The sequence below is a fragment of the Lithobates pipiens genome, unplaced genomic scaffold, assembly GCF_037356315.1.
Source record: "Lithobates pipiens isolate NorthernLeopardFrog02 unplaced genomic scaffold, aLitPip1_a1.2 Scaffold_23, whole genome shotgun sequence".
In the NCBI taxonomy this organism is placed as follows: domain Eukaryota; kingdom Metazoa; phylum Chordata; class Amphibia; order Anura; family Ranidae; genus Lithobates; species Lithobates pipiens.
Genome location: NW_027507785.1, coordinates 174,836,119 through 174,861,161, shown reverse-complemented (window position 1 = coordinate 174,861,161; position 25,043 = coordinate 174,836,119). Strand labels below are relative to the sequence as shown.

General features: G+C 47.6%; 1 protein-coding gene across 1 annotated transcript; it reads left to right on the top strand.

The window, feature by feature from the left end:
* The first annotated feature begins 217 nt into the window (after positions 1–217).
* Positions 218–24,107, top strand: NDUFA6 (NADH:ubiquinone oxidoreductase subunit A6). Its single transcript, XM_077452639.1, has 3 exons — positions 218–398; positions 9,580–9,695; positions 23,936–24,107. Exons 1-3 carry the CDS (start codon positions 263–265, stop codon positions 24,065–24,067), a joined length of 384 nt encoding a protein of 127 aa, XP_077308765.1. The 5' UTR covers positions 218–262; the 3' UTR covers positions 24,068–24,107.
* Positions 24,108–25,043: the final 936 nt, after the last annotated feature.

Here is a 25,043-nt window from a genome sequence, read left to right as displayed (position 1 = left end):
AATTGTTATACACTGTATATGTTTTACAGTCACAAAGTACAGTAAACATAAGGTTGAATGTATAACCGACTCCTCCGTGTAAATATACAAACCCTCCACCATGTAACTGACTGATCTAGCAAAGCGTGAGAGATGAGAGGCACATGCGCAGAAGGTGGTAGCGGAGACGCGCTCGGGAACAAGCGTGTGTGGAAAGATCTCAAGCTGTTATTGGTTGGTTCGGTGACGCTGCACATGCGCTGTGCTGTTCGGCTGAGGGAAGATGGCAGCTTCTGGTAAAGCTGCCCTTACGAGAACAGTCGGGGCCGTAAAGCCAATTCTCAGCAGAGACCTTGGAGAAGCCAAACGGAGGGTGCGGGAGCTGTACCGAGCCTTCTACCGGGAGGTGCCCAATACAGGTGAGCCTGGCAGGAGAGAAGAGCTCTTCTGTTCCCTCCGACCTTGCTGGACGGTCACCTTGTGAGAACTCTTCCCCTACCTGGAGGGGGACATATCGTCCTGTGTGCCGACTTATCGCCCTATGCGGCGCACTGTGACTTGTCGCCCTATGACTTATCGCCCTATGCGGCGTGACTTGTCGCCTATGACTTATCGCCCTATGCGGCGTGACTTATCGCCCTATGCGGCTGTAACTTGTCGCCCTATGCGGCGTGACTTGTCGCCCTATGCGGCGTGACTTGTCGCCCTATGCGGCGTGACTTGTCGCCCTATGCGGCGTGACTTGTCGCCCTATGCGGCGTGACTTGTCGCCCTATGCGGCGCGCTGTGACTTGTCGCCCTATGCGCTGTGACTTGTCGCCCTATGCGCTGTGACTTGTCGCCCTATGCGGCGTGACTTGTCGCCCTATGACTTATCGCCCTATGCGGCGTGACTTGTCGCCCTATGCGGCGTGACTTGTCGACCTATGATTTATCGCCCTATGCGGCGTGACTTATCGCCCTATGCGGCGTGACTTATCGCCCTATGCGGCGTGACTTATCGCCCTATGCGACGCGCTGTAACTTGCGGCGTGACTTATCGCCCTATGCGGCGTGACTTGTCGCCCTATGCGGCGTGACTTGTCGCCCTATGCGGCGTGACTTGTCGACCTATGATTTATCGCCCTATGCGACGTGACTTGTCGCCCTATGCGACGCGCTGTAACTTGCGGCGTGACTTATCGCCCTATGCGGCGTGACTTGTCGCCCTATGCGGCGTGACTTGTCGCCCCATGCGGCGTGACTTGTCGCCCTATGCGCCGTGACTTGTCGCCCTATGCGCCGTGACTTGTCGCCCTATGACTTGTCGCCCTATGCGGCGCGCTGTGACTTGTCGCCCTATGCGGCGCGCTGTGACTTGTCGCCCTATGACTTGTCGCCCTATGCGGCGTGACTTGTCGCCCTATGCGGCGCGTTGTGACTTGTCGCCCTATGCGGCGTGACTTGTCGCCCTATGACTTATCGCCCTATGCGGCGCGCTGTGACTTATCGCCCTATGCGGCGCGCTGTGACTTATCGCCCTATGCGGCGCGCTGTGACTTATCGCCCTATGCGTCGCGCTGTGACTTATCGCCCTATGCGGCGTGACTTGTCGCCCTATGCGGCGTGACTTGTCGCCCTATGCGGCGTGACTTGTCGCCCTATGACTTGTCGCCCTATGCGGCGTGACTTGTCGCCCTATGCGGCGTGACTTGTCGACCTATGATTTATCGCCCTATGCGGCGTGACTTATCGCCCTATGCGGCGTGACTTATCGCCCTATGCGGCGCGCTGTGACTTATCGCCCTATGCGGCGCGCTGTGACTTATCGCCCTATGCGGCGCGCTGTGACTTATCGCCCTATGCGGCACGCTGTGACTTATCGCCCTATGCGGCGCGCTGTGACTTATCGCCCTATGCGGCGTGACTTGTCGCCCTATGCGGCGTGACTTGTCGCCCTATGACTTATCGCCCTATGCGGCGTGACTTGTCGCCCTATGCGGCGTGACTTGTCGACCTATGATTTATCGCCCTATGCGGCGTGACTTATCGCCCTATGCGGCGTGACTTATCGCCCTATGCGGCGTGACTTATCGCCCTATGCGACGCGCTGTAACTTGCGGCGTGACTTATCGCCCTATGCGGCGTGACTTGTCGCCCTATGCGGCGTGACTTGTCGACCTATGATTTATCGCCCTATGCGACGTGACTTGTCGCCCTATGCGACGCGCTGTAACTTGCGGCGTGACTTATCGCCCTATGCGGCGTGACTTGTCGCCCTATGCGGCGTGACTTGTCGCCCCATGCGGCGTGACTTGTCGCCCTATGCGCCGTGACTTGTCGCCCTATGCGCCGTGACTTGTCGCCCTATGACTTGTCGCCCTATGCGGCGCGCTGTGACTTGTCGCCCTATGCGGCGCGCTGTGACTTGTCGCCCTATGACTTGTCGCCCTATGCGGCGTGACTTGTCGCCCTATGCGGCGCGTTGTGACTTGTCGCCCTATGCGGCGTGACTTGTCGCCCTATGACTTATCGCCCTATGCGGCGCGCTGTGACTTATCGCCCTATGCGGCGCGCTGTGACTTATCGCCCTATGCGGCGCGCTGTGACTTATCGCCCTATGCGGCGCGCTGTGACTTATCGCCCTATGCGGCGTGACTTGTCGCCCTATGCGGCGTGACTTGTCGCCCTATGCGGCGTGACTTGTCGCCCTATGACTTGTCGCCCTATGCGGCGTGACTTGTCGCCCTATGCGGCGTGACTTGTCGACCTATGATTTATCGCCCTATGCGGCGTGACTTATCGCCCTATGCGGCGTGACTTATCGCCCTATGCGGCGTGACTTATCGCCCTATGCGGCGCGCTGTGACTTATCGCCCTATGCGGCGCGCTGTGACTTATCGCCCTATGCGGCGCGATGTGACTTATCGCCCTATGCGGCGCGCTGTGACTTATCGCCCTATGCGGCGTGACTTGTCGCCCTATGCGGCGTGACTTGTCGCCCTATGACTTATCGCCCTATGCGGCGTGACTTGTCGCCCTATGCGGCGTGACTTGTCGACCTATGATTTATCGCCCTATGCGGCGTGACTTATCGCCCTATGCGGCGTGACTTATCGCCCTATGCGGCGTGACTTATCGCCCTATGCGACGCGCTGTAACTTGCGGCGTGACTTATCGCCCTATGCGGCGTGACTTGTCGCCCTATGCGGCGTGACTTGTCGCCCTATGCGGCGTGACTTGTCGCCCTATGCGGCGTGACTTGTCGCCCTATGCGGCGTGACTTGTCGACCTATGATTTATCGCCCTATGCGACGTGACTTGTCGCCCTATGCGACGCGCTGTAACTTGCGGCGTGACTTATCGCCCTATGCGGCGTGACTTGTCGCCCTATGCGGCGTGACTTGTCGCCCCATGCGGCGTGACTTGTCGCCCCATGCGGCGTGACTTGTCGCCCTATGCGCCGTGACTTGTCGCCCTATGCGCCGTGACTTGTCGCCCTATGACTTGTCGCCCTATGCGGCGCGCTGTGACTTGTCGCCCTATGCGGCGCGCTGTGACTTGTCGCCCTATGACTTGTCGCCCTATGCGGCGTGACTTGTCGCCCTATGCGGCGCGTTGTGACTTGTCGCCCTATGCGGCGTGACTTGTCGCCCTATGACTTATCGCCCTATGCGGCGCGCTGTGACTTATCGCCCTATGCGGCGCGCTGTGACTTATCGCCCTATGCGGCGCGCTGTGACTTATCGCCCTATGCGGCGTGACTTGTCGCCCTATGCGGCGTGACTTGTCGCCCTATGACTTGTCGCCCTATGCGGCGTGACTTGTCGCCCTATGCGGCGTGACTTGTCGCCCTATGCGCTGTGACTTGTCGCCCTATGCGCCGTGACTTGTTGCCCTATGTCTCATCGCCCTATGCGCTGTGACTTGTCACTTGCCTATGCGGCGCGCTGTGACTTGTCGCCCTATGCGCTGTGACTTGTCGCCCTATGCGCTGTGACTTGTCGCCCTATGCGCTGTGACTTGTCGCCCTATGCGCCGTGACTTGTCGCCCTATGCGCCGTGACTTGTCGCCCTATGCGCCGTGACTTGTCGCCCTATGCGCCGTGACTTGTCGCCCTATGCGCCGTGACTTGTTGCCCTATGTCTCATCGCCCTATGCGCTGTGACTTGTTGCCCTATGTCTCATCGCCCTATGCGCTGTGACTTGTTGCCCTATGTCTCATCGCCCTATGCGCTGTGACTTGTCGCCCTAAGTCTCATCGCCCTATGCGCTGTGACTTGTCGCCCTATGCGCTGTGACTTGTCGCCCTATGCGCTGTGACTTGTCGCCCTATGCGCTGTGACTTGTCGCCCTATGTCTCATCGCCCTATGCGCTGTGACTTGTCGCCCTATGTCTCATCGCCCTATGCGCTGTGACTTGTCGCCCTATGCGCTGTGACTTGTCGCCCTATGCGCTGTGACTTGTCGCCCTATGCGCTGTGACTTGTCGCCCTATGTCTCATCGCCCTATGCGCTGTGACTTGTCGCCCTATGTCGCATCGCCCTATGCGCTGTGACTTGTCGCCCTATGCGCTGTGACTTGTCGCCCTATGTCTCATCGCCCTATGCGCTGTGACTTGTCGCCCTATGCGCTGTGACTTGTCGCCCTATGCGCTGTGACTTGTCGCCCTATGCGCTGTGACTTGTCGCCCTATGCGCTGTGACTTGTCGCCCTATGCGCTGTGACTTGTCGCCCTATGTCTCATCGCCCTATGCGCTGTGACTTGTCGCCCTATGTCGCATCGCCCTATGCGGCGTGACTTGTCGCCCTATGCGGCGTGACTTGTCGCCCTATGCGGCGTGACTTGTCGCCCTATGCGGCGTGACTTGTCGCCCTATGCGGCGTGACTTGTCGCCCTATGCGCTGTGACTTGTCGCCCTATGATATATCTCCCTATGCGCTGTGACTTGTCGCCCTATGCGCTGTGACTTGTCGCCCTATGCGCTGTGACTTGTCGCCCTATGCGCTGTGACTTGTCGCCCTATGCGCTGTGACTTGTCGCCCTATGCGCTGTGACTTGTCGCCCTATGTCTCATCGCCCTATGCGCTGTGACTTGTCGCCCTATGTCTCATCGCCCTATGCGCTGTGACTTGTCGCCCTATGTCTCATCGCCCTATGCGCTGTGACTTGTCGCCCTATGTCTCATCGCCCTATGCGCTGTGACTTGTCGCCCTATGTCTCATCGCCCTATGCGCTGTGACTTGTCGCCCTACGCGCTGTGACTTGTCGCCCTACGCGCTGTGACTTGTCGCCCTACGCGCTGTGACTTGTCGCCCTATGCCTCATCGTTATCGCCCTATGCGCCGTGACTTTTTGCCCTGTTACTTTTTGCCCTATGCGCTATGAGTTATTCCCTGTGACTTATCGCTCTGTGGCTTCTCGCCGTATGACGTATCTCCCTATGCCCCATGCCTCATCGCCCCATGCCTCATCGCCCCATGCCCTGTGACTTGTCGCCCCATGCCTCATCGCCCTATGCCCATTGACTTATCGCCCCGTGCACTATGCCTTATCGCCCATTGACTTATTGCCCTATGTGCTTTAACTTTTCGACCTATGAGCTGTGACTTATCGCCCTATGACGTATCTCCCTATGCACTGTTACTTATCGCCCTGTGCGCTGTGAATTATCGTCCTATGCCTCATAACCCTGTGCCTCATCGTTATCGCCCTGTGCGCCGTGACTTTTCGCCCTGTGCACTATGACTCCTTGCCCTGCGCCTTGCTGCCTACATACTATATCTGTAGCTGCCTGCACGCCGGGAATCGTTTATACTCGTGTTTTTCTAATGAACTAGTTCCCTTCTACAGTAATTATTCATATTTTGCCCATAACATGACTTAAAGCAGAGGCTTTTCGGAACCCTCCCCCCCTCTGGTGTCTCATTTGGCACCTTTGAAAGGGGGGGTGAAAATACCTGTATAACACATAGACTGCCGCGTCTCTTCAAAATCCCACATTTTTTTTTAAAAGCGCCCTGTCCCTACGAGCTCGCGTGCAGAAGCGAACGCATACGTGAGTAGCGTCCACATATGAAAACGATGATCAAACCACACATGTGAGGTATTGCCATGATTGTTAGAGTGAGAGCAAGAATTCTAGCCCTAGGCCTCCTCTGTAACTCAAAACATGCAAAGTATTGCAATGACTGCCATTTTATTCTCTAGGGTGTTAGAAAAAAATAAGTATAATGTTTGGGGGTTCTAAGTAATTTTATAGCAAAAAAAAACATGTTTTTAACTTGTAAACACCGGGTCTGAAAAAGAGGCCTGGTCTTTAAGTGGTTAACAGAAGTCAATGCAAGTTGTGACTAAGTCGCCTCAAAGTAGGAACGTTTTTCTAAGGCCGCGTACACACGGGCGGATTGTCTGCCCAACTTAGTCCGCTGAACCGTGTTTCAGCGGACAATCCGCTCGTGTGTGGGCTTCAGCGGACTTTTTCAGCGGACAGTCTGACGGACTTAGTCTTTCGGAATTTCCGTAATTTTGTCCGTCCAAACTTGGTTTCAGCGGACAGTCCGCTCGTGTGTAGGCAAGTTGGACGGACTAAGTATGGCGCATGCTCAGAAAGGATTTACACAGCCGAAGGTTGCATTGCAGTGTATTGGACGTCGTATTTCTAGTCCCGACGTACGTGCTGTATACGTCATCGCGCAAGCTTTCAGCGGACTGTCTGTTCATCGTGTGTGGTCAAGTCCGTTCATTCAAAAGTTGAATGGACTGTCTGTCGGATTGTCTGACGAACTTAGTTGGGCAGACAATCCGCCCGTGTGTACGCGGCCTAAGTCACTGCAACTTGAGTCGCACCGATTAGGATGGTTCCATTGCCATTAATGGGGTGCAACTTAGAACTCTCAAGTCGCCTTGACGAGTGGCGGCAGAGTGAACTGGGGCTTAGTGCGCGCACACAATATTATTCACAATTTGTTGGTAAAATATAAAAGATTAAAAGACGTAGACTAAGGCTCCATTTCCACTAGTATGAATTGTCATAGTGGAAACTATATTGGAAATGTGACTTATGCGACTATGTCCAAAGTTGCATGATAAGTCACAGTCCATTGATTTTAATGGCACCCATTCCCATCTATGCGACTTTGAAAATCAGCGACTTTGAAAAGGTACATGCAATGCTTTGATGTGACTTTTGATCCAGAGACTGTAAAGTCACATCAAAGTTGCACTTTAAAGTGGTTGTATGCTCTTCTTTTCTTTTTTTTTTTTTTTACTTTTAGCTACAGGAAAGCCTATAATAAGGCTTACCTGTAGGTAAAAAAAATATCTCCTAAACCTGTACGGTTTAGGAGATATTCCCCTCGGTATGCGCCGCTGACTGCAGCGGCGCATGCTCACAAGGGGATTCTCGGCTGAAAATCCGGCAGTGGCCGACCGGCCGGGATGAAATGTCCCACGCGCATGCGCGGGAGTGACGATATCGCGGCTCCGTCCACTCACAGCGCCGGAGCCGCGGAAGAAACGCCGAGGGAGCATGTCAGCTCCTTCGGCGTGGATCGGGCCAGATGTCGGGGCCTCGTTCTAAGGTAAGTATTTCATAATGAGCTAGTATGCGGTGCTCATTATGCCTTTTGCTTTGCAGGTAGTAAAAAAAAAAAAAAAAAAAAAAAAAAAAACATCTACAGGTTTACTACCGCTTTAAAATAGTGGAAACGTAGACTAAAGCCTCGTACACATGGTACAATTGTTGGCAGGGGATTGTCTGACAGACTGTTGTCCTAAAATCCTACCTTTAGTACGCTCCTTTTGACACTTGTTGTCCAACTTTCGGCCAACAAATGTTGGCTGACAGGCTAGGAAATTTTTCGCAGACAACAGTTTGACATCAGATTTTCGTATGGTCGTTACACAAATCCGTCACACAAGTCGAAAGTACAAACACGAATGTTCGGAATCAATGCTCACCAAACATGAAATTAGCAGAAGGGGCCCAAAGGGTGGCGCTCACGAGCAGAAATTCCCCGTAGTACATCACTACATTTGTGTTTGTTGGATGGCAATTGTGTACCATTTAGTATGCAAGACAAGGTCCCGACACACGCCCTTTTCACAAGAATAGGACGCTCGGTTCGCCAACAATCGTACCGTGTGTACGAGGCTTAAGGCTCTGTTTCCACTAATATGACTCATCATGCAACTTTGGACACAAAGTTGCATGACCAATGATTTCAATGGCACCCGTTCCCATCTATGGGACTTTGAAAATCAGCAACTTTGAAAAGGTACCTGCAATGCTTTAATGCGACTTTTATCCAGTGAGGGTAAAGTTGCATCAACATCGCACTCCAAAGCTGTGAGATTTAGAGTGCGACTTTGAGTGCAGCTTTGATTAAACTTTACACTCTGGATCAAAGTTGTGCCAAAAGTCGCATCAAAGTAGTGCAGGCACCTTTTCAAAGTCGCATATATGGGAACGCTTGCCATTGAAATGAATGGGCTCAGACTTTTGGACACAGTCGCATGACAAGGCACACTAGTGGAAACAGAGCCTTAAACTCATTTCTCACATGTAGCTCCCTCAGCTGGGCATGTGCCATACCATGCACAGTGTCACACAGAAACAACCACATGGTTGTACACTGTAGAAAATCTGCACCATGTTGCATTGTAAAATCCATATTACAGTTTCTAACAAACAGAAGACTTCCAAAGCCTGATCTTAAAAAGATCTTAATTTCTTTGTACACTTAGGCTAAAATGTATTCTGCTACTTATCTTTGGTAAGGGAAATATATTAAAAATGATACACTTTTAGTAATGGCGGCGATCAGCGACTTATAGCAGGATGGCAGTAAATCTAAAACTGATAGTGGGAGCTGCATAACTGCCACTGACATCCCCGGTGGCACTAATACAGTTATCGCTGCTAATAAAATACACTGGCTGGGAAGGGGTTAACATCTGGGGCAATCAAAGGGTTAAATGTGTGTAAACATTTTTGTGTAATGGGTGCTGATTTTCACTAAGGGATTTGCCATTTTTTTTTAAATTATGTTTTGCAGGGAAACAAACTGTCACATCGCCACCGCTTTTGGAGGGGGGCTTTTTGTTTACAGGTGGCGTATTGTAATAAGGAAAGATTGTCCAGAGAGCAAAGGTTTACTATGCAGTTTTGGGCTCGGTTCACACTTGTGCAATGTGTGAACCCTGCAAAACCACATCGCACTGCCATAAGCGAACTGGTGGGGAATGTCAGTACATTGTTAATGACACCCCCATTTCAACTTGCATATCGCACTGCGAACTGACAGTTAAGACATGAATCAGATCGCATGGATGTGAACACCCATGCAATCCAATTCTGGTGCGGACCAAAAAAAGGGTCCTGTGCGAGTTTGGTCGGAATGTGATGCGATATCGGCCATACTAGCTGTATGGTTTAAATCGCATTGGATAGACATTGCATGTCATTTGCAGTGCTGTGCGAATCACATGCGACATCGCACCATGCATAAGTGTGAACCGGGACTTGCATGTCATCTTTGTTTATTCCTCACTTTTGCCTGTGGAACATTGCATTTAAGCACTTCTATATGTAACTCTTTTAATTTACTTTTCCAGTCCATGTTTATCAGCTGGACATCAGTGTGAAGCAAGGACGGGACAAGGTGAGAGAGCTATTTCAGAAGAATGCCCATGTCACAGACCCAAGAGTGATTGATTTACTTGTAATCAAGGTAAACACTTATTTTCTTTTTATACTCCTGATTGTATTCTAAAGCTTAAGGTGTTTCTGCTTTTTATACTTTCTGCTAGAGCTGCGCAAGTCTGGCTAAAATGAGAATCACTTTTTTTTTTGCTTAGAATAAAGATCACGATTCTCACGGAGTAGCCTCATCTTTCACATTATACAAAAAAATTGGCCTAACTTTACTGTAATAACCTGAGTGGTAAACTTTGAGTTGGCGTTGCACAGGAGTCAATAAATATCACTTTTACATTGTTATAAGAGCACGCTAGTAGTGGCAAAATAGCCATGTCTAGTGGTAGTAAATAAAGTGTCTACCCTACAATTAATAAATTCTAGATGGACCCTCTGCACACTGCAATACACCCTTTCCAGCAAACTATGTAATGACAGAGCAATGAAAAACAGACTTGAACCTAGTAGCTCTCCCCCAGCTTGTGTCTGTATGCCCCATATTGGCATGGTTTCCACCTTAGCATTTGCAGTGGCAGAGCAGTGTAGGACTGACCGTACGAGGGATTACTTTGATGTAGTTTGCCAGCTTAAACATGTATTGCAATATGTGTGAACTAAAAATCCCTGTTTTTAATTGTATTAGTTTGCTGGAAAGGGTGTAGCAGTGTGCATGGCTCTGGATGGGCATTTTGGCAGTCTGCACCCCTCTACCTGTGGATCTTGGGAATGTAACTCTTGAAAAAAGACACAAGTCCATCAAGTCCAACCTATGTGTGTGATTTTATGTCAGTATCACATTGTATATCCCTGTATGTTGAGGTCGTTCAGTTGCTTATCTAATAGTTTCTTGAAAATACCAGTGCTCCCTTCTGAAGCCACCGCCTGTGGAAGGGAATTCCACATCCTTGCTGCTCTTACAGTAAAGAACCCTCAATGCAGTTTAAGGTTAAACCTCTTTTCTTCTCATTTTAATGAGTGGCCCCATGTCTTATTAAACTCCCTTCCGCTGAAATTTTTTTTATCCCTATTGTGGGGTGACCAGTAACGGTATTTGTAAATTTAAATCCTATCCCCTTTCAAGCGTCTCTTCTCCAGAGAGAATAAGTTCAGTGCTCGTAACCTTTCTTCATAACTAATATCCTCCAGACCGTTTATTAGCTTTGTTGCCCTTCTCTGTACTCGCTTCATTTCCAGTACATCCTTCCTAAATACTGGTGCCCAGAACTGGACAGCATACTCCAGGTGCTCTATCTTTTGAGTTAATCCCATTTTTAATGTATGCCAATATTCTATTTGCTTTGTTAGAAGCAGCTTGGCAATGCATGCCATTGCTGAGCCTATCATCTACTAGGACCCCCTTTCCATCCTAGATTCCCCAGAGGTTCTCCCCCCCCAGTGCATAGATTGCATTTATATTTTTGCCACCCAAATGCATTATTTTACATTTTTTCCACATTAAACCTCATTTGCCATGTAGTTTCCACCCCATTAATTTGTTCAAATCTACTTGCAAAGTTTCTACATCCTGCTGAGAAGTTATTGCCCTGCTTAGCTTGGTATCGTTCGCAAATACAGAGATTGAGCTGTTCACCCGATCCTCCAGGTCATTTATGAATAAATTAAATAGGATTGGCCCCAGGACAGAACCCTGGGGGACCCCACTTTCCACCCCTGACCATTCTGAGTACTCCCCATTTATTTATTATTTATTTATTGTTTAATTACTTGACTGAGTTTCTAAGGACCCTCAGTGCAAGCCATCTGGTCCCGGTGACTTATTAATGTTTAAGTTTTTCAAGTCTATTTCTAATTCTGTCCTCTGTTAGCCATGAGGGTGCTTACTGTGATGTGTCATGAGGACAAACCCTGCAATTTCGGTTACCGAATCCCCCCCCCAACTCCCTTGTTCAGACTGAGGAGAAGAATGCATTCAATATCATCACCATCTCCCCATCCTTTGTAACCAGATTCCCTTCCTCATTCTTTATGGGGCCAATATGGACTGTTTTATATACTTAAATAATTTTTCTTTTTTTTTTGCTCTCCTCCACTGTGTCTTTTCGTGTTCTTAGCCACTCTAATTGCACCCTTACATTTCTTGTTGCATTCTTTGTAAAGTCTGCATGTTGAAGATGATCCCTCAACCTTGTATTTTTTTGAAGGCCTTCTCCTTTGCTTTTATATGCGATTTTTACATTGGAGTTAAACCACCCAGGACTTTCTGTTCGCTCTTTTAAATGTATTTCCCGATGGGATGCATTGGCTAATACAATTATTTTATATGCTCTTAAAGCAAACCCATCTCTCCTCCGTGTTCTTTGTTCCTAAGATTTTATCCCAATTTATATCTTCTAGCAAGGTTCGTAGTTTAAGGAAGTTGACTCTTTTGAAATTCAGTGTCTTTGTATTCCCCTTATGTTTCCTATTTGTGTGATTTATACTGAAGCAAATTGACCTTTGATCGCTGTTTCCTAAATTGCCCTGTATTTCCACATGCGTGATTAAGTTTGTGTTGTTTGTAATCAGTAGGTCTAGTAATGCTTTGTTTCTAGTTTGTGCATCTACCATCTGACCCATGAAATTGTCCTGCAAGACATTTAGGAACCAGCGAGCCTTAGACGAATGTGCGGTTCCTTCCGCCCAGTCTATGTCTAGATAATAAAATCTCCCATCCTTGCCGCTAATCCAATTTGTGTTAGGAGGTCTGTCTCCCCCTCCTTACTCCGGTTAGGGGGCCTATAGCATACTCCCAGTATTACTTTCCCCTTAGGTTCATCGGTTTGGAGCTCTACCCATAAGGATTCCAACTCCTCCCTAGCTCCCCTAGTGATGTCCTCTCACATTCACTTGTACATTATTCTTGATATACAGGCATACCCCCCACCCCCTTTTTACCCTCCCTATCCCTGCGATAAAGGGGAATACCCTTGAATGGTTGCCAGCCAATCATGAGCTGTCTAACCAAGTCTCTGAAATTCCCACAAAATCGAAATCCTCCTCATACAACAGTATCTCTTTCTCCCATTTTGTTCTCCAGGAACCCAAACCTCTCTTTACTACACCAGCTCCTCGGCCACTTGTTTACTTTCCCACTCTCCCTCTGCCTTTCTGGTGTGGCTTGAAATACCGGTAGTAGTTCTGAGAATACTACCTTCCTCAATTTAGCTCCATAAAAATTGTTCTTTAGGACACTTCATCTGCCTCTGTGTTGTGAATTGAGATGTGAGGTTGATGCTATTGAAAAGAGAGAAGGGTCAGTGTTCAGTGAGGCAGCTAGTTGCAAAGAAATTTGGCAGGATCCAGAAGATCGTGGCTATCGCAGTAATAGCTGGAGTTTAGCTGTAACCACTTCAATACCGGGCACTTATACACATTCCTGCCCAGACCAATTTTCAGCTTTCAGCGCTGTCGCACTTTGAAGGACAATTGTGCGGTCATACAACACTGTACCCAAACTAAATTTTTATAATTTTGTTCCCACAAATAGAGATTTATTTTTGTGGTATTTAATCACCTCTGAGATTTTTATTTTCTGCTTGACAATTAAAAAAAACAAAAAACTTTTTTTTTTAAAGTTATATTTTTGTTTGTTACAAAACTTTGTAATTTTAAGTAAGTTTTCTCCTTCACTGATGGGGCTGCACTGATAAGGCGGCACTGATGGGTACACATAGGCGGTACGGATGTACTGTAAATGATGGTACGGATGGATGCCAATCTGTGCCAAACAATGCCTGCTAATCAGTGATGCCCATTGTGGGCACTGATTGGTATCCATTATGGGCACGATTGGCATCCCTGGTGGTGACAGCTCTGGTGTTCCTAGTGCCTAGTAGCATCCCTGGTGATCCAGAGTGGGCATCGACTGGAGCGACTGAAAGGGTTAATCCTGTGTCTAGGGTGGTCCCTTCAACCTCTCAGACCTTAGATCCAATGTATTGTATAAATTCAGAGCGCTCTGGAATCAATTCTCAAAGGACAAATAAAACCACACACACACCATGGTGTCCTTGGAGAACTAATTGTATTGAGTTATTGCAAAGTGATTGATATAGTAAATTTCGCGTCACACAGAATAAGACATGCGCAGTAGACATCAAGACGATTACAACTGGTCAAGACAAAACGCTATTGTTCTTTGTTCTAAGCTAGCTAAATTAATATGAGAAAAAGATAAGAGACAGTACATGATTTCTTCAGTAGCTAAAGGAATGCTAAGAAAATGTGTGAAAGTTTTAGATAAGTGTGTGAGAACAAATGAGTTAGAAGAATCTCATGTTGAGACAGTTATCTGAGAAGTTAAAGGGGTGTTCAAACTGTACATATTGTAAAATGGAAGTTTGTGAATATTAAGATGGCTGACAGAAACGAGATGGATGCTTAACATAACCTTTCAGCGACTATGCTGATAATCAGTCAGAGGAGAAGCCGATCTGCTCTCCTCTACTTGCGTCTGACAGACACAAGTGAGGAAAAGCCGATCAACGACTCTTCCTAGTTACACTGTGATCAGCCGTGATTGGGCATGGCTGATCACTTTATCTAGATCGGTGTTGCGGTGTGTCAGACTGATACGCCACACCACCAATCGCTGCGATGTGCGCCCCCACTGGTCATGACGCCCAGTCAGGATATTGAAACCACTTTGCCGCCATCATTCTGCTATATATAGCGGGCGGCAAGTGGTTAAAGCATATCTAAATCCAAAATAAAAAATGTAATATATTACAGTTTACCGGTCCCTAGATACGGTGGCTGCATTCGTTGTTTTTTTTGTTTTTGTTTTTCCACCTGTTCATCCTGCCATTGTCTGTCTGTTTTGCTGTGCCTCCGTTGCTTATGACAGGCAGCTCAGATGTGATATGTCACCTCTTGAATGCTTTCTTTAACTATTAAAATCCAGCAGGACTGTGCTACAGCCACATTTATTACATGTGGTTGAGGAGCCCTCCTCAATCCTCCTGCGTCCGCCACCAAGCCGCAAAGACTCTCTAGTCAGGGTAGGGGGAGACTTCAGGGTTTTCTCCCTCATTGGGAGGCCATTACTCAGAACCAGTTTATTTTGAGGATGGTTTCCCAGGGTTACAAAATAGAGTTTACAGAGTGTCCCCCCTCAAAGATTCCTGGTCACCAATGTTCCCAGAGACCCGGTCAAGGCCCTTGCTATGAAGTCCTTAATTCAGGACCTGATGTTTCAGGGGGTTGTTTGACAGGTCCCAGCAGAGGAACTAGGCCAGGGATTTTACTCTCATGTGTTCCTGGTCAGGAAACCTTCGGGAAAGTTTCGTCTCATTTTGAACCTCAGGGGTCTAAACAGGTCAGTGAGGTACGAGAGGTTTCGGATGGATTCTATTTTTTCTGTATGAAACCTCCTGAACCCGCGATGCTATATGGCATCCATAGGTTTACAGAATGCATATCTCCATGTCCCGATTTGAAATGGATCTCAGAGATACTTGAGGTTGGCACTAAAGGAAGCGAGCAAGATCTTTCACCTTCAGCTCAAAGCCCTCCCTTTCGGTCTGTCATCGTCCCTGAGGGTATTTACCAAAATTATGGCAGAAGCATTGGCTTCCCTTCACTGAGATTCCCTATCTGGACGATTTGTTGTTTTTTGACCAGACCAGGGAGAGGTTGCAGAGGGACCTCGACAGAGCTTGCGTCCACCTAAGGCAGTTGGGTTGGATCATAAACCTTCAGAAATCAAATTTGGTGCCTGCTCAGGAAGTGACATTCCTGGGGTTTTGCATCAACTCCATAGACCAAAAGATCTTCCTGCCTGAAGAAAAGGAGAAGCTGGTACCGGGGGTAGCCCATCTACAATGCAATCAGCCCCGATCCATCAGGAGGGTCATGTCGGTTCTGGAGACTCTGACTTCCTCTATTCCGGCAGTCCAATGGGCAAGACATCACTTCAGGCCTTCCTACTAAGGGTCTGGAATCGTCAACTGAGTTCTCTAGACGATCTGGTAAGGATTCCCACCTCGGTAAGAAGAGGTCTGTGGTGGTGGAGAGCCCAAGGGGTGCTTTCGGAAGGCCTGTTGTGGTCCTTCACGGTCCAGGTGCGGCTGACAACCGATGCCAGTGCCTGGGGTTGGTGGGTCCAGGGCACATGGTCAGTGGAAGAGGCAGAGAGGTCCTCAAATTGGAGGGAGCTGAAGGCAGTAGAGAGAGCAATGTTGGCCTTCTCAGATGTTGTGCAGTAGAAACACGTCCAGATCCTGTCGGGCAATGCCACAGCGGTGGCATATTTGAACAGACAGGGAGGAACCAGAAGCAGGGCACTTCAGGGTCTAGCAAGAAGTATCCGGGGCTGGGCTGAGCAGAGCAGTTTACTCAATCCTTGTCAGCGATCCACCTAAAAGGGTCCTTATACGAAAAAGCAGACTTCCTCAGCAGGAACCAGGTCCTAGAGGCAGAGTGGCAGTTGAATCCGGAGGTCTTCAGACTGATCGTGGAGAGATGGGGTCAGCCAGAGGTAGATCTCTTTGCCACTTGGGAAAATGGCCAGGTCCCTCTTTTCTTCTCCCTGAACATGCACAAGAGGTCGTTGGGAGTGGATGCTTTAGCTCACGGATGGAATTTGCACCTATGCTATGCCTTTCCCCCGTTTCAGTTGAGAGAAGAAGCAGGGGTAATTCTGATCACCCCCTTTTGGCCCAAAAGAACATAATTCTCGGCCCTTCTGCAGATGCAACAAAGACCGTTCTGGCATCTCCACCTAAGAGAAGATCTCCTCCAGCAGGGCCCTCTCTTCCATCAAGATCTGGCAAAACTAAGACTTACGGCTTGGTTTCAAGGTGATCAAGGCCTTGATCATCATTCATGATCTCTGAGCCCCAGTTGTTTATCCATCCTGACCATATTTTATCAAATTTGCCTTGGTAGTTCCGATTGATATAGGTAATTCTATACAGTGGTAGGACCGAGTTTAAACGGAACACCAGGAGGACACTGTGGGAGGAGTAGCATCCTTCAGTGTAGAAATATCTCCCTGCATGCATAGAAGGTGGCATAGCTTAAGAACAACCTGGTGTGTCTGCACCGAACATTGTCAAAGATATTAAGCAGCATCAACCTGGGGTCAGAGCCCATTGTCAGACTATCCGGGATCTCCGCACAATACGCCTTGAGGCGTAGGCAGGACCAAACCACGTGGAAGGAGGCAGCCTGCAGATCACATCTGGGACAGGGCACTGGAGCCCCAGGATTCATAAGTGTTAGTCTTTTAGGGGTGAAATAGGCTCTGTGGAGGATCTTAACCTGCATAAAGCAGTCCCTGGCTGAGATCATATTAGTTACAAAGGTGGATATACAGGCGTCTTATTCCTCCTCAGTCAGGTCAGAGATGTCCATCCTCCATTTGTCTAATGTTTTTTTTTTCCAATTTTTTATTTTTTATTTTTTGTGGGAGTTATAGACAAACTGAAGTATAGGGAAGATAATGGTTTACCTATAGTATTGGCAATGAGCAGTCCCTCCACAGTCTGATTCTCGGGTTAGAGAAGGTGGGTACTGCTTCCTATATGCGTGGCGGAGTTGATAGTAGTAGGACAGCATCCACCGCGGCAACAGGTATGCTTCCCTGAGGTCGGGGAACAATAGCAGCTTACCGCCGGAAGATAATTTGTTTGAGGTTCACTATCCCCTTCCCTGCCCATACCTGTGGGTCGGGAACTTTGTTCATATGCGGAAGAGTTGTGTTGCCCCATAGGGGATGGGGGGGGAGAATGTCTCGGGGGAGCTGGAACGAGTCTTAACCCTGTGCCACATTGTTGTGCACATCAGGTCTGTAATACTGGGATGAGATCTCGGTCCTCTAAATACCAGGTTACTAAGGGATGAGTATGACCCCATAATGGCCTCTTTCAGGGTTTCTGCTGGGTTATCCTTGGGTTGATAAAACCACCATCTGACTCTTACCAGGACCACCGACCAGGAATAAGCCTGAAAGTCGGGTAGTGAGAGGCCCCCTTGGGTAAAGGGGTGTTGCAAGGTGGAAATAAAACGTGGGGGCCTTCCATTCCATACAAAGGATACTGTAATACCCTTTAGTTTTGCAAAAAATGAGGCTGGGGGTATTAGTGGGGAGTTACAGAAGAAGTAGAGGAAATTAGACAGGTATACCATCTTAACCAGGTTCACTCTACCCACTGGCGTAAGAGGCAGATCTCCAGGCCATGCATTTCTGTGAAAAAGGTTTTAAGTAGTGGCATGAGGTTCAGCTCATAATAGGAGGACAGAGGAGCTCTTATCACCCCCAGATATTTAAACTCAGATGTCCAGTTTAAGGGGGTACCTGTTGGTGGGTGTTGACCCAACGCATGCAGCGAGAAGAGGAGTGATTTTCTCTATTTGACCTTAATGCCCATGAAGGAGCCAGACATATTGACGATATGGAGTGCTGGTGGGAGGGAGGAAATATCCTTGAGGAGTAGAAGGGTATCATCTGCGTATAGGGATATTTTGTCAGTGACCACCCCCACCCAAATTCATTCGACCGAGGGAGCAGACCTAATGCGGGCCGCCAGAGGTTCCATGGCTGATGCACACAGGCCAGGGGAGAGTGAGCACCCCGTCTAGTGGCTCTGGTCAGGAGGAAAGGGGATTATAGTGAGTTATTGGAGCGTATACAGGGCCGAAGGGCTGTAATTGAGCATCTGAACCCATTTTAATGAACCCGGGGTCAAATCTGCATTTACGTAGGACGGCCCAGAGGTAGCACAACTCCGAGTCAAAGGCTTTTTCGGCATCTAGGGAGGCCATGACCTCCGGGCTGTCCCTGTCCGCTCTGGATTAATGTGTAAGAAGACGTCGGATGTTGATATCGATTCCCTTACCTGGCATAAATCCGTATTGATCTGCATGCACCAGTGCATTGATCAGTGTTCAGTCATCCAGCCAAGAACTTGGCTAGCAATTTGGCATCCACATTTAGGAGAGATATTGGTCGGTACGAGGAACACTGCTCCGGGGTTTTACCAGGTTTGAGAAGGACCACAATGATTGCCTCGGCCATGATCGGGGGAAGACGCTCTCCCATGGTCGCCTGGACCACAAGCTTGAATGTGGGGAGCAGTTCTTCCATATGTTTTAAAAATTTCAGCAAGGCTACTGGATGGACCTGGAGTTTTCCCATTTTGTAGAGGGGCTACTGCTCGTTGAAGCTCCTCCAGTGTAATAGCGCCATCTAGTGCATCTCTGAAGGTAGATGTTAAACAAGGCAGCTTTATCTCAGCCAGGGTGTGCTGTTAGCTCCTCATCTGCGCGTATAATGCGAGAGCTGTACTGCTCCTGGTAGAATGATGCAAATCGGGCATTAATGGAAGTAGGATCAGTCCGCAGCGACCCATCAGAGTCACGTATAGTGGATATGGTCACGGGTGAGGAGCTCTCCCTAGCTAGCCATGCCAACATACTACCCGAGTTCTCCCCATGTTCAAATATTCATTGGGATTGATGCAGAAATGTGGTTTTGGTGGCAGACGTTCAGAACAGGACGACATCCCTCAGTGCTGCCTGAAATTCAGAGTATACTCTGGGAGCTGCAGATGTGGAATATTCTACCTCAAGTGCAGCTAACCTTTCCTCAGGCTTCAATAAGTCCTCCCTCAAATTCCTGCAGATCCTACGTATATGTGACTGCAGGCTGCCTCCTGGAGAAGGCCTTGAACGCCTCCCAAGATGTGGTCAAAGATATGGAGTGGTCACGGTCCTGCCAGTAATGTAACCCCTTGGCTCTATATGGCTCAGAGACCCTTGAGTCTAACAGCCAAAATCTGGACAATTGCCACAGGCTGTCCCCCCAGTGCGGTGGACACGTTCAGCTGTAAAGTAAGAGGAGTATGCCACGGGGCAGTATGGAAATGTCCTGAACCCTAGAAAGGACAGTACCCCCCAGCATAGGTAAGGTCAATGCGCGAGAAGGTTTTATGCATGGTTGAGTGGCATGTGTAGGCTCATTGATGGAAGTAGCGCCATCTCCACACATCAGTCAAGTTGGAGGCTTCAGCCCGGGCGAGCAACTCTGTGAGCCCACCCCGGCCGACAGTCTTTCCGTCCCAGGTTCCGAGACCATATTAAAATCTCCAAGAATCACCACATTGTAGTGTATGAAGCAATCTTGGCGCAAATACAAAACCACCAGCACCATAGCATGCAGTATAACATAGCGGCCGCCCGGGTCCAGCGCCATCAGCTTGAATGTATGGGATTTGTGGATTTGGATGCTGACCCCTCTGGAATAATTGATATAAGTGGAATGATAGTGGTGTCCCACCCTGGGCCTCCTAAGACTCAGGAGTTGACTGCCCATTAAATGAGTCTCTTGTAGAATAAAGATCTGGGGGCGGTAGGCATTGAGAAATTGGAAGCCCAGTGACCTCTTCAGAGGAGTTCAGGTCCCTGGTGTTCCATGATACTATGGTACACTCAGGCATAGGCACCTGGCATCATAAAACTAAGCTGAAGCATCTCCACTGGGCCTAAGAGCAAAACCTCACATAACTGAGCCTGCCTTCTCAAGTATCCCAGGTTACAGATGAGTACATCGCTTAAAACAATACAATAAAATAAACAATTCTAACAAAACAGCCAACCACCCCCCGCCAGCCCCAGCCCCAACTTTGGGGAGGCTTAGGATCCCAACGCAGAACAAAAGAAAGCATGCCTGTAGTGGGGAAACGTGTGCGGAATGGGATCCACTGTCCAATCAGATTATGCACATTTAGTCTTCTGTTGGAGACCAGATCAAATATGTGGGTGCAGTCTCCCAGCAATTGCTGGGGGTACAAGCTTGAGTGGTAGCACTGCATGGGCCTCCACACATGGTGAACTCAGCTGGGCGATGGGGGGGGGGGGGAAGAAGGTTGGAGAAGGTATACAGTTTGACCTCAACTTAGCTGTGGCAGTGTTAGAAATCAATGTCTCCTTTCCCCTGGGAGCCATGGGATGTGTCGTGTGCCGAGAAACGGGAACTTGCGGCATCAATGGTTTGATCAAAGAGACAGCACATAGGCACGTCTGTAAGGTAGTAAGCGGTAGAGGCCCATGCAAACAGGTTATCAGCAGTAATACTTCTCGTCGGGGTAGAGTGTCGCTCCAGGAGGATGCCTCCTCGGGGATGTGAAAAATCAGACAGATTCTGCGTCTTTCACCCGCAGGGCATACTGTATTTGATGTGCTTGGAGCGGAGTCTGGCTCTCACTGCATCATAGGATTTCCGCTGCCTCTGGGTTTCCATCGAGTAGTCCGGAAAGATCAGGAGTTTGGCATTTTCAAAACGCAATTCGCCTTGATATCTCACTTCCTTCATCACCAAATTGCGATCACAGAAGTGAAGCAGCTTAAAGATGAAAGTGCAGGGTGGTGCTCCCTGAGGCCCCCTGGTGGATGGTATGTGGTGGGCCCTCTCCACAGTAGAAATGGAGAAAAACGTGCTGAGGGGAGCAGTTGCAGTAAGCGTTTAGCAAAGGCGGGGGGGGGGAATCTGCACCCTCAGCCCCTTCTGCAAGGCCCAAAATTAGCAAATTAAGTTAGAGACATCATGTAAGGATGTTATTCCACTGCAAAGCTTGGTGTCTCCTGCAAAGACTGAAATGGTACTTTTAATCCCTGACCCTATATCATTTATAAATATGCTAAAAAGTAACGGTCTCAACACTGAACCCTGGGATATACCACTAACAACCTTACACCATTCAGAGTAAGAATAATTAACCACTAATCTATGAATACGGTCTTATAGCCAGTTTTCTATCAATTTACAAAAGAAAACAAAGGAGGTCTGATGTATACAAAGAGGTGTGTGTGAAATATTTTGTTCTGGGTGTGCCCCTGAAGTATACTGGATGTGGAAGAGCTGAACCATGGGAAGTAGAAGATGTTACTTGTATACAGCTAAGCAGTATGCATTATATTAGGCTGTGCAAAGTGCCAGTGAAGGACACTGTTTAACCACTTTGCATCCTGCATATTGTAATATGACAGCCATAGGAACACTCTGTCCCCCTGGGCAGGCGTCATGACGTCCTCGGCTTCCCGACGGTCTAGGGGGTGCGCGCGCCACGTCACTCGGGAGCATGTGCCTGGTGATTGCGATGGCCGTCGGGCACCCGCAATTGCTGGTCACAGAGCAAGAACGTGGATCCGTATGTGTAAACACATATCCACCTCCTGTCAGGGGAGAGGAGACAGATCATGTGTTCCTAGTATAGTGATGGTGAACCTTGGCACCCCAGATGTTTTGGAACTACATTTCCCATGATGCTCATGCACTTTGCAGTGTACTGGAGCATCATGGGAAATGTAGTTCCAAAACATCTGGGGTGCCAAGGTTCATCATCGCTGTCCTAGTATATAGTCCCCTCCCTCCACAGTTAGAATCACTCCCCTAGGTAACACGTTTAACACCTTGATCGCCCCCTAGTGTTAACCCCTTCCCTGCCAGTGACATTTATACAGTAATCTGTGCGTATTTATAGCAGAGATCGCTGTATGAATGTCAATGGTCCCAAAATAGTGTCAAAAGTGTCCGATATGTCTGCCACTAATATTGCAGTCCTGACAAAAATCGCAGATGGCTGCCCTTACTAGTAGTAATAAAAATGGCAAAAACATATCCCCTATGTTGTAGACGCTATAACTTTTGCACAAACCAATCAATATACGCTTAACGCGACTTTTGTTTGTTTTATTTTGTTCCCAAAATTGTTGCTCTTTTTGTTTATAGTGCAAAAAATAAAAACTGCAGAGGTGATCTAATACCACTAAAAGAAAAAAAAAAGCTGTTTGCGGTGGCGGGTTGTGGGGGGGAGGGGGGTTCTGGGGCTGAAAATTGTCCTGGGCAGGAAGGAGGCGAAAATGCCCTGTGTTGAAGTGGTTACATTTGATTGGTTGATTTGTTTTATCACCGCCTACTTTGTACAGTCTATATACAAGCTATTTCTAACTTTAGCCTTGAAGAACATTTGTCCGCTTTCTGTACTAGTCCATTTCCAGGACAGCAACATTTAAGGAATGCGCACTTTGATGCATAAATCTCTGATCCCTCCCTCTTCCCTGCGGCAATATAAAATCTGCCCTTAACTACTTTGTAATGGAATACTGGCATGAGCAATTCATGAAGGCTGCCATTATTGAAGTGATGTTTTGACTTTGTACTTGTTCTGGATCAGATGCTCAGACAACAGTAGTGGTAAGTGCACTTTTCTAACGCTCTATAAAATGCTTGTTCTGTGACTGAAACATACTGATGTAAAACACAGCCAAGCATCTAGCATTTTTAGGAGGCCTACATATTTCAGTCATGACAGTCGCTTCAAACTTAAGTTTAACTCTGCTCTTCACATTCCAGGTACATCAAAGTTGTGAAGAGTCTACAGAGACTCTGAAAGCAGCCACAGCCGGAGTAGAAAAGCATGTCAGCATGTTGCAGCAAAGGACTGTTGCTCTGTCTGGAAGCAGTGGTCTCTCTTCAGAGGTTACAGTCCCACTGCTAAATCACATCTAGAGCGCCTTGTTTAGCAAAGCTCAAGCTTGCTTCAGTAAAAAGATATCAGACTTACTAACTTGTTACAAACTAGTATAATCTGACATGCTTCAAACCAGCAAGCATTACTAGATATGATATTAAAGTAGAAATATAGACAAAACTTTTTTATTTTTTTTTTATTTTTTTAATTTTGGCTTGAGTAAGGGAGGGTAATAACCCTTGTCAATGTGTGTGGTGGTGTTTTCCCCATTGGAAGATTTCCCCTCTATTACTTTTCTGGGGACAACCCACAATTTGGGATTTCCTTTCAATAACGACAAACAGTCCAAAAGGAGAGGGTGAATCTCCCCAGCGGGGGCACAGACAGCAATAAAAACTGACAACCATTCTAATCCATCACTACTCGATCCAAAACTAGAAAAAAAGTTTTGCTTTAGCTATACTTTTTAAGTGCTGTCAGAACTCTAGTATCTTTTAATAAGCCTGTTTGTTTTTTTTTTTTTGTTTTTTTGTTTTTTGTTTTTTTATGCAGTTGCTTAAAATATTCAGTGATAGAAGCAAGTGGTTAAATGGCTTCCAGCCTATATATTAATTTACTGTGCATGAATACATCTAATGTCATGTATACATTCCCTTTGTGACCAATGGTAATACTTTTCTCTCGGCCCATTTTTTTTTTTTTTTGTAAGGTATATTATAAGCATTTCTTTTTCTTGTTTGTTTTTTTTCTTTTTTTTTTTCTTTTTTTGCAATATTTCAAATAGTTATCTGTTTAATTTTAGGGTAAGATGGAATTGGAAGAGACAATAAAAGTTTGGAAGCAAAGAACCCACATTATGCGATATTTCCATGAAACGGAGACTCCGCGACCCAGTGACTTCCTCGGCAAATTTTATGCGGGTCAAGACTCTTAATTTAACCTTTTTGTCTGCACCAATAAATGTTTGCTCCAAATATTTGTTTGTATTTTTTTTTTATTTGTGAAATATGTATTACAAAGTAAATAAAAAGGTAATAGACTTAGGTAATTTGGTCTTGTTTAAAAGTAATGGTAAGCGTGAGAGAAGGCATGGAAACACAAAATCCCACAATAAGTTTTAGTGTGTACATTTACTGTATGATTTAACAAAAGTTAGAACCTTAATAGAATATATGAAGTAGCTTTTAAATGAGAATGAAAATTATGAGAAGTTTTGAGGTTAAGAAATCTGTCATCAAGCTAAACAGCACAGTAAAAGGAGGCAGCCATTGTCTCAAGTTCAAGTGTACGACTTGTAAGACACAGTGGCAGTACTGTAAAAACAGGTATTTAGTCTAATAGCAGATTATCTGCTCTAGGTGGAACTTGAAATCATTAGTGTAATTTTAATTTACTTGGCTATATATATAAAATATTAGAGGTCGACTGATATGGGTTTTTCTCTGGCCGATATTTAGAAATCGCGGCGGCCGATATGTTAGGCCGATTTATTTTTATTCCCCCCCCATGAAATCTAACAGACACCTTTCACACTGGGGCATTTTTCAGGTGCTTTTGGGCTAAAAATAGCGCCTGTAAAGTGCCTGCAAAACGACTCCCCTTCAGTCTGTGTGAAAGACCGAGTGCTTTCACACTGAGGCGATGCGCTGGCAGGACATTAAAAAAAGTCCTGCAAGCAGCATCTTTGGAGTGGTGTATACCATTCCTCCACCACTTCCACCCATTGAAATGAATAGGGACTGATGCCGAAGCACCTACAATGCGATTTGGCAGCAAAGCTTCTCTGGCGCAATTAACCCTTTCCTAGGCTGCTAGGTGGGTTATAAATGCCCCACTAGCAGCCGAATAGCGTCGCTAAATTGACGGTAAAACGCCGCTTAAACTACCAACGTTTTACTATCGACGCCTGC